Source organism: Chiloscyllium punctatum, chromosome 44 (assembly GCF_047496795.1).
Source record: "Chiloscyllium punctatum isolate Juve2018m chromosome 44, sChiPun1.3, whole genome shotgun sequence".
Classification (NCBI taxonomy): Eukaryota; Metazoa; Chordata; class Chondrichthyes; order Orectolobiformes; family Hemiscylliidae; genus Chiloscyllium; species Chiloscyllium punctatum.
This window is the reverse complement of record NC_092782.1, coordinates 24,489,798-24,502,871: the sequence shown is the minus strand read 5'-3', so window position 1 is coordinate 24,502,871 and position 13,074 is coordinate 24,489,798. Positions and strand designations below refer to the sequence as shown.

General features: G+C 41.3%; 1 protein-coding gene across 3 annotated transcripts in view; it reads right to left on the bottom strand.

The window, feature by feature from the left end:
• Positions 1–13,074, bottom strand: part of LOC140466808 (laminin subunit beta-4-like) — a 193,289-nt gene that overhangs the window by 14,948 nt on the left and 165,267 nt on the right. For all 3 annotated transcript variants that reach the window (XM_072562457.1, XM_072562456.1, XM_072562455.1), the window contains 4 exons: positions 7,872–8,075; positions 7,287–7,431; positions 6,323–6,530; positions 187–325 (listed from right to left, as the gene is read on the bottom strand). In XM_072562457.1, coding sequence (XP_072418558.1) covers positions 187–325; positions 6,323–6,530; positions 7,287–7,431; positions 7,872–8,075 — 696 coding nt within the window. The remainder of the gene's footprint in view (positions 1–186; positions 326–6,322; positions 6,531–7,286; positions 7,432–7,871; positions 8,076–13,074) is intronic.

Genomic DNA, 13,074 nt, shown 5'->3' with positions numbered 1-13,074 from the left:
GTAATGGTTTTGTGGTCAGATATTATTAACTGAACTTAAATTCTATCATCTGTCATGAACCTTTGTATTAGCCTGTGCCTTTGGAATACAAGTCCAATAACATATATGATGATAAAGAAATCAAACATCACTTTAAAATCTATACTTTTGTTGTTTATTAATTGAATTGAAGTCCATCCTCCTTACCTGTGAAATTGCAGTATCGGAATTATTTAGATTAACACGGATTCTCATTATTGCATCTGTGACATTTTTTTGCGCTTCTTTAATTTTGTCCAGATCCTCCTGCAGTTCCTCTGGATTTGGGATCTCTTCAGTCACTTTCCTAAGAACACAAACTTGATTGAGTTTTTTGAAGAAGTAACAAAGAGGATTGGTGAGGGCAGAGTGGTAGATGTGATCTATATGGACTTTAGTCAGGCGTTTGAAAAGGTCCCCCATGGGAGACTGGTTAGTAAGGTTAGATGTCATGGAATACAGGGAGAACTAGCCATTCGGATACAGAACTAGCTCAAAGGAAGAAGACAGAAGGTGGTGATGAAGGATTGTTTTTCAGGCTGGAAGCCTGTGAACAGTAGAGTGCCACAAAGATCGGTGCTGGGTCCATTACTTTTCATCATTTGTATAAATGATGTGGATGTGAGCATAAGAGGTACAGTTAGTAAGTTTGCAGATGACACCAAAATCAGAGGTGTAGTGGACAGCGAAGAAGGTTACCACAGATTACAATGGGATCTTGATCAGATGGGCCAATGGGCTGAGAAGTGGTAGATGGAGTTTAATTTAGATAAATGTGAGGTCTGCATTTTGGGAAGGCAAATCTTAGCAGGACTTATATACTTAATGGTAAGGTCCTAGGGAGTGTTGCTGAACAAACAGACCTTGGAGTGGAGGTTCATAGCTCCTTGAAAGTGGAGTCACAGGTAGATAGGATAGTGAAGAAGGCATTTCTTATGCTTTCCTTTATTGGTCAGAGTATTGAGTACAGGAGTTGGGAGGTCATGTTGTGGCTGTACAGGACATTGGTTTAGGCCACTGTTGGAATATTGCATGCATTTCTACTCTCCTTCCTATCGAAAAGATGTAAATCTTTTCTGAAGATTTACAAGGATGTTGCCAGGGTTGGAGGATTTAAGCTATAGGGAGAGGTTGAATAGGCTAGGGCTATTTTCCCTGGAGCGGAGGCAGAAGGGGGGGGGGGGCTTATAGAGGTTTATAAAATCATGAAGGCATGGATAGGGTAAATAGACAAGGTCTTTTTCTTGGGGTGGGGGAGTGCAAAACTTGAGGGCATAGGTTTAGAGTGAAAAGGGAAAGACATAAAAGAGACCTAAGGGGCAACTTTTCACGCAGAGGGTGGTACGTATATGGAATGAGCTGCCAGAGGAAGTGGTGGGGGCTAGTACAATTGCAACATGTAAAAGGTTGAGTATATGAAGAGGAAGGGTTTGGAGGGATATGGGCCAAGTGCTGGCAGGTGGGACTAGATTGGGTTGGGATATCTGGTTGACATGGACAAGTTGGACCGAAGGGTCTGTTTCCATGCTGTACATATTTATGATGTTTATAAGATTATATTTTTGTATTGTATCTGTTGGTCTACTGGATTAGTACATTTTGTGATTGAACAGAGGGGTATGTGACCTGTCTTACAGTCAGTCAGACAGTAAGTCTGAGTAGTTTGATGGTAGGAGGTCAAAGGAGGGATCCAGTTGTTTCACTGAGAGGAAGATGCAAGGGATTTATACTTTGTGACAATGACAGATGTTTAGGAGTCTACAATGGTCTGTGTGCCTCCTAAATTTGCAGAGAAGTGTTGAGTTATAAACAGCAGTGCTATAAGCTCTTGATTTGTTTCTATGATGAAAGGGAGTTGGGAGCAATGATAATTAATTTTCATTCTTACTTATGGCTAGACATGGCTAGATCAGGGACAGGATTGGCTGTTGCAGGTTCCAGGGTTTAAATGTTTTAGTAGGGTCAGAGGTGGGGGTAAAAGAGGGGGGGGTGTGGCTTTGCTTGTCAAAGATAGTATTACAGCGGTGGAAAGGAAGATGGATGAAGATTTGCCATCTGAGGTAGTTTGGGTTGAGGTTAGGAATAGGAGAGGTGAGGTCACCCTGTTAGGAGTCTTTTACAGGCCTCCTAATAGTCCTAGAATCGTTGAAGAAAGGATTGCGAAGATGATTCAGGAGAAGAGTGACAGTAATAGGGTGATTGTTATGGGAGACTTTAACTTTCCTGATATTGATTGGGAAAGCTATAGCTCAAGTTCGTTAGATGGGTCAGTGTTTGTGCAATGTGTGCAGGAGAGTTTCCTGACACAATATGTAGATAAGCCAACAAGAGGTGAGGCCATACTGGATTTGGTTCTGGGTAACGAACCAGGCCAGGTATTAGAACTAGAGGTAGGTGAGCACTTTGGGGACAGTGACCACAATTCGGTGATTTTTAGTCTAGTGATGGAGAGGGATAAGTGTGTACTACAGGGCAAGAGTTATAGCTGGGGGCAGGGAAATTATGATGCGTTGAGGCATGACTTAGGATGTGTGGATTGGAAAAGTAGATTCCAAGGCAAGAGCGTAATTGATATGTGGAACTTGTTCAAGGAGCAACTATTGAGTGTCCTTGATAAGTACGTACCTATCAGGCAGGGAGGAAAGGGTCGTGTGAGGGAGCCGTGGTTTAATAAGGAGTTGGAATCCCTTGTTAAATGGAAGAGGGCGGCCTTTGTAAAGATGAGGCGTGAAGGTTCAATAGGGGCGATTGAGAGTTATAAGGTAGCCCGGAAGGACCTGAAGAGAGAGCTAAGAGCAGCAAGGAGGGGACATGAAAGGTCCTTAGTTGGTAGGATGAGGGAAAACCCTAAGGCTTTCTATAGGTATGTTAGGAATAAAAGAATGACTAGGGAAGGAATAGGTCCAATCAAGGATAGTAATGGGAAGTTGCGTGTGGAGGCTGAAGAGATTGGGGAGGCACTGAATGAATACTTTTCGTCAGTATTCACTCAGGAACAGGACATTGTTGTCGATATGAATACTGAGGCACGAATAAGTAGAATGGATGGCTTTGAGATATGTAGAGAAGAGGTGTTGGAAATTCTGGCAAGGGTGAAAATAGATAAGTCCCCTGGGCCTGATGGCATTTATCCTAGGATTCTCTGGGAAGCAAGGGAGGAGATTGCAGAGCCATTGGCCTTGATTTTTGTGTCCTCTTTGTCGACAGGAGTAGTGCCAGAGGACTGGAGGCTAGCAAACATGGTTCCCTTGTTCAAGAAGGGGAGTAGGGATAATCCTAGTAACTATAGGCCAGTGAGTCTCACTTCTGTTGTGGGCAAAGTCTTAGAGAGAATTGTAAGGGATAGGATTTATGCACATCTGGATAAGAATGATGTGATCAAGGATAGTCAGCATGGTTTTGTGAAGGGCAGGTCGTGCCTCACAAACCTTATTGAATTCTTTGAGAAGGTGACTAAGGAGGTAGATGAGGGGAAAGCGGTAGATGTGGTATATATGGATTTTAGTAAGGCGTTTGATAAGGTCCCCCATGGTAGGCTACTGCAGAAAATACAGAGATATGGCATTGAGGGTGAGTTGGAGGTTTGGATTAGGAATTGGCTCTCTGGAAGAAGACAGAGGGTAGTAGTTGATGGCAAAGGTTCATCTTGGAGTGCCGTCACTAGCGGTGTTCCGCAAGGATCTGTTTTGGGACCATTGCTGTTTGTCATTTTTATAAATGACCTGGAGGAAGGGTTAGAAGGTTGGGTGAGCAAGTTTGCGGATGATACGAAAGTCGGAGGAGTTGTAGACAGTGAGGAAGGATATGGCAGGTTACAGCGGGATATAGAGAAGCTGCAGAGCTGGGCAGAAAGGTGGCAAATGGAGTTCAATGTAGCTAAGTGTGAAGTGATTCACTTTGGTAAGAGTAATAAAAAGATGGATTACTGTGCTAATGGTAGACTACTTGGTAGTGTGGAAGAGCAGAGGGATCTTGGTGTCCATGTACACAGATCTCTGAAAGTTGCCACCCAGGTAAATAGTGCAGTAAAGAAGGCATATGGCGTACTGGCTTTTATTGGTAGAGGAATTGAGTTCCGGAGTCCTGAGGTCATGCTGCAGTTGTATAAGACTCTGGTGCGGCCGCATCTGGAATATTGTGTGCAGTTTTGGTCGCCATACTATAGGAAGGATGTGGAGGCACTGGAACGGGTGCAGAGGAAGTTTACCAGGATGTTGCCTGGTATGGTAGGAAGATCCTATGAGGAAAGGCTGAGGCACTTGGGGTTGTTTTCATTGGAGAAAAGAAGGTTTAGGGGTGATTTGATAGAGGTGTACAAGATGATTAGGGGGTTAGATAGGGTTGACAGTGAGAACCTTTTTCCACGTATGGAGTCAGCTATTACAAGGGGGCATACCTTTAAATTAAGGGGGGGTAGATATAGGACTGATGTTAGGGGTAGGTTCTTCACTCAGCGAGTCGTAAGTTCATGGAATGCCCTGCCAGTAGCAGTAGTGGACTCTCCCTCTTTATGGGTATTTAAGCGGGCATTGGATAGGTATATGGAGGATAGTGGGTTAGTGTAGGTTAGGTGGGCTTTGATCGGCGCAACATCGAGGGCCGAAGGGCCTGTACTGCGCTGTATTCTTCTATGTTCTATGTTCTATGTACTGTGTTTTCTTTTGCAATGGGGAGCAGGAAGGAGGAAGTCATTGTTGAGTTCAGTTTACAGCCTTCCTTATAAATCCATGGCTATCACAGACAAACAAGAGTTTTTTCAAGTGTAGTTTGCAACCTTCTGAGAGGCAGACAGAGCAGAAAATCGAAGCAGCCAGACCTACATCTGAGGCAGAGATAAAACTAACTCTTGTTCACCATGCAGAGCATGGATAGGCAATTGCGCTCAGATAAAGGCCAAGTTCATGAGGATTTAAAGAAAACTGGAACATCTACTTGGCTAAAGGAAGGACTGTAGGTTGCCCAACTCGGAAAATAAGAAGCAATCAGCTGACAGATTGAGGCTGGGGACAACTAGGAATTATTTATTAAAGGAACTGGGGAGTGTGAAGTATGTGAATTTAAAATAAACTGTTTATTTCTGTAGTTTCAAGTGTAAGTTGCTAACTGCACGAAAATAATGTTTAGTCAATAGTAATTCTGTTGTCATTTGTTACACAAAAATTTTAAATCTTAAAATCTTGACAGTATTCTTTCAGTGAATATGTGAAAGTTCAAATCTCTTTTAAAAAGATATCTGTTTCTCCATAACAACTTACTTGAACATTTGTGAGCTGCTCATTTCAATTTTCATCGGATTTGCTCAATTTACATGGTGTGACTGAGTCCTTGTCCCATATTTGGCTTGTAGTTGGGAATTTCTCAGGTGGGGCTTTGAAATCACATGTAAACAGCCTTAAAGGACTAATTTTAGGTGAATTCTGGGTCTCTAATTCTACTCCTTTATCTTATTGTCTTAAGGCCTATTCCTTAGAGCTATCTGATCTAAGTGCTTTTCCCTCTGTTGTGAAATGCCTCATCATTTTGGCCAAACTTTTAGTCTGCTAGTAAGCTACAACATTTCTGCAAGATAAAACTTTAGATGGTTTCTGCTAAAATGACTATATTGCAAATTATTTAACTTGTTGTTGACATCTTTGAGCAATACTGGCTCTTTGAAGACATAACAGTTTTCCATGAATGACTCATCTATCTAAATGAGTAACAGGAAAACAAAATACCATTTGAAAAGTCATATTTTCTGTTTTCTATGCACCACATTCACAAAGAATTTTGCACAAAAACTTGGTAGTCGTCTTGTTGGTCTTGGAGCATGATTTTTGCTTTGGTGTATGTCGTATGTGGGAGATGCTGAGTTCAAATCCCAGACAGGCCCTCATGTAATTTCTCTCGCTTTCTGATTCACGGGTGAAGATTTTTATCTGTAGAATTCCTTACTGCAAAGGGCTCGCGAGGCTGGGTCAATAAGTATTTTCAAGGCTGAGATAGATTTTAATCAGTAGGACAATGAGGAGTTATGTGGAAAAGTCAGGACAGTGGGGTTGAGAATGTTCAAATCAGCCATGATCACATTGAAGAGTGGAGCAGACGATGGGCTGAATGAGATAACAAGGGAAACATACAACTCCTTTCCTCCCCATTCTTCTCTAGCTAAGGTTGGGATATCACTGTTTCAACAACTATGGGAATATGTACACAGTTTGGAGCAGAGGAATATTCTAAATAAAAAGTGAAGTGGCTATAAACTGTCAGTTGATGAATGCAGAATAACAACTAAACAAATGAGTTTAAAAAAATCTCTACATACACTGTTTTCATTGCACGTATCAAAAGTGTCTTTGCTTCTTCAGACCACCGGTTCAGATTTTCCAATTCTTTCTCAAGGTCTTTAATTTCAGAAATAATGTTCTGAATTTGTTTGCTTTTGTTCACCAGTTCTTCCCAACTGATGGGTAACTTGATGGAAAGAACATGATTTGCAATTTTTTCAAGATCTTCAGGAGAAACACCGTCAGCTTGAATAGGAAGAGGAAGTGCAAAAATACAAGTTGCTTTGCAAAAGAAATATGGAGGACACATTTCTTAAACAATTTGAAGCAGAATTATGACTTTAAACTGCACTGTCACTATTTGTAATCAATGGCCACTTTGACAGAGGGTCCACTTTGGTGTAATTCACACAAGCTTTTATTTTCTGCAGTGAATGAAGCTGGGCTGATATACCATGATATAATGACTGAAATACCAATTATGACAGAGCAGGCTTGCCAGTTAATAGACAAAGCAACTTTGCAAACTTACAAAATAGTGTAACATGTTCCACGCCTCCATTGAATACATTGAAACATAGATGAATTAGCCCAATTAGCCCATAAACCTTTTCCTTTCAACTTTTTACAAATTACAGAGCCTACTTGCTCCACTTAATCTGCAGAGCAAGTCAAACATTCCTCAGCCAAATGAAGGGGTGTACCATTTACTCATTGCAGAAAATTTGCCTTCCTTAGTTTGACATTTTTAATGCTGCAGCTGGAACCAAATTCTTCTCTATAACACTTGATTATCTCTGCAATTATTCTTTTCTCCTCTTCAATTTCAGCTTGTTGGTTCTCCTTGTCATCCTTTCTCCTGTCATTTTCACTTATCTCCCTCCTTTGACTACTTGACTACTGAGTACAGTTCCACAGGTATTCCTGCTTGTGATAACAATTGAGTGTTTTAATGTCAAGAAAAGGCAAAGACTGCAACAAGGAAGGAAAAGGATGAAGTACCTGAGAGAAACTCTTTCACTTTATCAATGATGGCTTTGGTTTCTTGCTTTTCCTTTTCAAGTTCATCTTTAGACGTAGCTACCTTATCAGATAATTTATTTGCCTTATCCTTAGTTTCCTGTGTCATGTTTCTGAGAGAGTCAATCTAGAGAAAACGAAAGGCTCATTATGAGTACAAACATTTAAAGTCTTTATGCTTACAGAAATGGTAACTATTTATTTTTAAATTAATTCATGGGATGTTGGCATTGCTGGCTTGGCCAGCATTTATAACTAGAGAATCAGCCATGTTGCTGCATCTTATGAGTCACACTTAGATCAGGATGGTACATTTGCTTTCCTAAAGGACATGAGTGAACCAGATGGGTTTTTAATAGCAGTCAAATATTGCATTCCATGGTTAACATTAGACTGGCCAGATTTATACTGAACTTCAATTTTAACATGATGGGATTTGAACTCAGAACTGCAGAATTTTAGCCTGCAGTTGTGGATTACTAATGCAGTGACATAACCACTTCACCATCACCTCCCCTTGAATATCAGGCAGTTCTTTATAAAAACCTGAAATTTTAAAGCATTTACCGTGCTTATTGCATTCTGCAATTTTTCTAAGAGATCATTCATCTGGTTTATTGTTTCATTATTTCGTGTGTGTGCAGAATTTGCCAGGGTCAGAATTCCAGTACAGTTTGAGGCATTGCATCTTTGATTTCCAAGCCTGTCACGGCATAGAGCTCCATCACATTGACTTTCATTACAAGATATATTCCCTTGTCCTCCACAAATCTACAAAATTAATGAGAGAAAATTTAAAACATGGTGTATCATATGGTAACTGAAAATGGAAATGAAGTTGGTGTCTTGAAACATAGTGTCACAAATATTCATTGTTGTTATTTCTGAGAAGGTGCCATAACAGATGGATTATGTCCAATAAGGTAGAATCTCAAAATGTCATCAATACTATCACAGTCAATCCTCTCCACTTCTACAGAAAATGTCTACACTTTCTTTTGTGCAGTCTAAAAGTAGTGTTTAAAACTCTTTTCTCAATCTGTATTTTACACATTATCTTGAAATAGTGCGGGCTTGATCACGCTGAACATTGAGAGTTAGAGAAAAACAAGAATGAAAGGCTAATGTGTCTTGTATGCATTTTTTTGGCACCTGGGAAAGGAATCACGAAGCATAACATAAACAACAAATATATTGGTGCATTGACAACTACTCAAAATTGGATAATAGTGTAATTTTAAAAAGAATTACCTTTCCATGTTACTTCAGTACTGATAATATTTGATATTATCAAATTCACAATTTATCACTGCAAAGAAAGGGTTTCTGCTATTTTGAGCATATTGACTACCTCGCCAAAATTGCTGAATCCAGGTTATCTTTGAATATTGCCCTATTAATACTTAAACTGGGATAATGTTTATGGATCAGGTTGCTAAAGTTAAGGAAAAGAGACATTGAAGGACTGAAGGGCAGAGAAGAGAGACAAGGTTAATTCCTTATTAAAAAAAAGGTCTGATTTATGAGAAAAGTGTTGGAGAAATAAAAGGATGTCAAATTAGAAATTGTTGGAGAGGTATGTAAGATTAAAGTGAATGGCAAAACTCCAGTAAGAATAATGCAAAAAAAATGGGAATGATAAACAGGGACACTACTCAGTCAGTTTGAGATAATTTCAAGACCGATATGAGGAAATTCCTCTTTGCAAGTACCAAGCAACATTTCCAAATAGAGCGCAGTCCTAAAAAGAAACAAGGATTGGATATATTCACAGATGCTCTGCAATGTTCTCAGAGAGAGTGCAAAAGTAGAATATATGTTTCAATGTACCATTCACAAAACTGTACCATAGTCATGAGAAAAGGGGAGCGAGGTGTCAGAGATGGTCCAGGTCCTCCCACTTCCTCCAGACCAAAGGCGTAGCCATGGGCACACATATGGGCCCCAGCTATGCCTGTCTCTTTGTTGGCTACGTAGAACAGTTGATCTTCCGTAATTACACCGGCACCACTCCCCACCTCTTCCTCCACTACATTGATGACTGCATTGGCGCCACCTCGTGCTCCCGCGAGGAGGTTGAGCAATTCATCAACTTCACCAACACATTCCACCCTGACCTTAAATTTACCTGGACCATCTCTGACACCTCGCTCCCCTTCCTGGACCTCACCATCTCCATTAGTGACGACCGACTTGACGCTGACATTTTTTACAAACCCACCGACTCCCACAGCTACCTGGATTACACCTCTTCCTCCTGTCTCTTGCAAAAATGCCATCCCGTATTCCCAATTCCTCCACCTCCGCCCAGGAGGACCAGTTCCACCATAGAACACACCAGATGGCCTCCTTCTTTAGAGACTGCAATTTCCCTTCCAACGTGGTTAAAGATGCCCTCCAACGCATCTCGTCCACATCCCGCACCTCCGCCCTCAGACCCTACCCCTCCAACCGTAACAAGGACAGAACGCCCCTGGTACTCACCTTCCACCCTACAAACCTTCGCATAAACCAAATCATCCGCCGACATTTCCTCCACCTCCAAAAAGATCCCACAACCAGGGATATATTTCCCTCCCACCCCTTTCCGTCTTCCGCAAAGACCGTTCCCTCCGTGACTACCTGGTCAGGTCCACATCCCCCTATGACCCACCCTCCCATTCTGGCACTTTCCCCTGCCACCGCAGGAACTGTAAAACCTGCGCCCACACCTCCTCCCTCACCTCTATCCAAGGCCCTAAAGGAGCCTTCCACATCCATCAAAGTTTTACCTGCACATCCACTAATATCGTTTATTGTATCCGTTGCTCCTGATGTGGTCTCCTCCACATTGGGGAGACTGGGCGCCTCCTAGCAGAGCGCTTTAGGGAACATCTCAGAGACACCTGCACCAATCAACCAAACCACCCCGTGGCCCAACATTTCAACTCCCCCTCCCACTCTGCCGAGGACATGGAGGTCCTGGGCCTCCTTCACCGCCGCTCCCTCACCACCAGATGCCTGGAGGAAGAACGCCTCATTTTCCGCCTCGGAACACTTCAACCCCAGGGCATCAATGTGGACTTCAACAGCTTCCTCATTTCCCCTTCCCCACCTCATCCTAGTTTCAAACTTCCAGCTCAGCACTGTCTCCTTGACTTGTCCGGACTTGTCCGACCTGCCTATCTCCTTTTCCACCTATCCACTCCACCTTCATCTCCTCCCCCACTCACCCATTGTACTCTATGCTACTCTCTCCGCACCCCCACCCTCCTCTAGCTTATCTCTCCACGCTTCAGGCTCACTGCCTTTATTCCTGATGAAGGGCTTTTGCCCGAAACGTCGATTTCGCTGCTCATTGGATGATGCCTGAACTGCTGTGCTCTTTCAGCACCACTAATCCAAATTTCCTTGTGTCCCATGCCTTCTTACTTTCAGAATGAGCTTACCATGGGGAACCTTATCAAAAGCCTTGTTAAAATCCATGCACACCACATCCACTGCTCTACCTTCATCAATGTGTTTTGTCACATCCTCAAAGAATTCAGTAAGGCTTTTGAAGTATGACCTATCCCTCTCAAAGCCATGCTGACTACCTCCAATCAAGCTATGCTATTCCAAATAATCATAAATCCTGTCTCTCAGAATCCCCTCCAATAATTTGCCTATCACTGACGTAAGACTGACTGGTCTGTAATTCCCAGGGTTATGTCTATTTACCTTCTTGATTAAGGAAATAACATGTGCCACCCTCCAATCAATGGGTACTACTCCAGTGGACAGTGAGGATGCAAAGACGTAGCAATCTCTTCCCTTGCTTCCTATAGTAACCTTGGATATATCCTGTCTGGCCGAGGGGTCTTATCTTCCAAACATTTCAGCACATCCTCCTTCTTAACATAAACCTGCTCAAGCATAGCAGCCTGTTTCATGCTGTCCTCACAAACGTCAATGTCCCTCACAAACGTCAAGGTCCTTTTTGAGAAATTCGCATTTTGGAGATTAAAAAGCCATTGTCTGTAATTATCAAACTCATAGATAATGAAGCCAGATGGGAGAATAGAAAAATTGTCTGTATTCAAATAAGTTGTGGCAGAACTGATGTTATGGATTTCTGACTAGAATGGAAAAGGTGCATTTGGACATGGACTGCTTCCCCATCTGAGGATTCTGATGGAGGGAAAGTAATTGACAGAATAGTTGACGATGGTTGAGCCAAGGACATTACCCTGAGGAACTCCTGCAGAAATGTCCTGGAACTGAGATGACTGATCTCCAACCACAACCATCTTCCTTTGTGTCAAGTATGATTCCAACCAGTATAGAATCTTCCCTCTGATTCCCACTGACAAGGGTCCTGAATCTAAATAAAGGGAACTATGAGTTATGAAGCAGAGAGTTGTAAACCTTACTAAAAGGGTTGACTGTGGATAAGCTATGTTTCATATTTTTTTTAAAAATGTGTGCATGAATTATTCATGTATAATCAATTATTCTCATTTGACACACAAAGATAGAGAATGGACCAAACATGGCTTCCAAAATAAGTTAGAGTAGTATTAGATTCACAGAGTGGACGATGTCAAATTTCAAGAAAAAATAGCAAGCCTGATAATTGGGAGGATTTTAGAATTCAGCTGAAGAGGACAAAAAGCTTGATCAAGAGGGGGAAACAAAGGATGACAGTAAAATTGCAGGGAACATAAATCTGACCATACGGGCTTCTACAAATGTGAAGAGAAAAAGATTAATAAAAATAAATATGTAACTTACACTCAAAAATAGTGGAAAATATAATAGGTGACAAAGAAATAGCAGAAGGTTTGAATGCATGTTTTGGTTCACAAACAGGACACATTTAATCTCCCAGAAATGTTAGGGAACCAAGAGTCTAATGAGAGGGCAGAATTGAAGGAAATTAGTATTATGGAAAAGAAATGATACTGAAGAAATTAATGGAATGAAAGGCTGACAAATCACCAGGGTCAGATAATCTACCTCTCAGAGTAGTAAAGTAAATGGCACTGGAAGTACTGGATACATTGGTGATTATCTTCCAAAATTCTACAGACTCTAAAGTGGTTCTGATAGATTGGAGGTTAGTAAAAGTTACCCTATTTCAAAAGGGACAGAAAGCACAAACAGAAAATTACACAAAAATTAGCTTAACATCAGTACTGAATAAAATGCTTGAATCTATTATAAAAGATGCATTGACATAACATTGAAAGCATCAGCAGGCCTGGACTAAAGCCATCATGGGTTTATGAAAGGCAAACCAGGTTCATCAAATCTACTGGAGTTTTTTGAGGATGCAACCAGTGGAATAGATAAGGGAGAACCAGTAGATGTGTTGTACTTAGATTTTTCAAAGGCTTTTGATAAGGTCCTTCATTAGAGGTTAGTGACTGTGGATCGAGAATTGATTAAGAGACAGGAAAGAGAGATTGAGAATAAATGGATCCTTTTCCAAGTGGCAGGCAATGACAATTGGGGTACCACAAAGATCATTATTTGGACTCATGCTATTAATAATATATAAATGACCTGCCCAAAAGAATCAAATGCAACTTTTCCTAGTTTTCTGATGACACCAAATTGAGTTAGATTGTAATTTGTGAAGAGAATGTAAAGAAGCTTTACGGTAATTTAGGAAAACTGAACAAATATGTGGCCGATGCAGTACACCATTCCTATGAGGTTATACACTTTGGTGTGAAAAAACAGAAAGGAAGAGTATTATTTATTTGGTGATGCTTTGGAAAGTGTGGATCTACAAAGGGATCTGGCA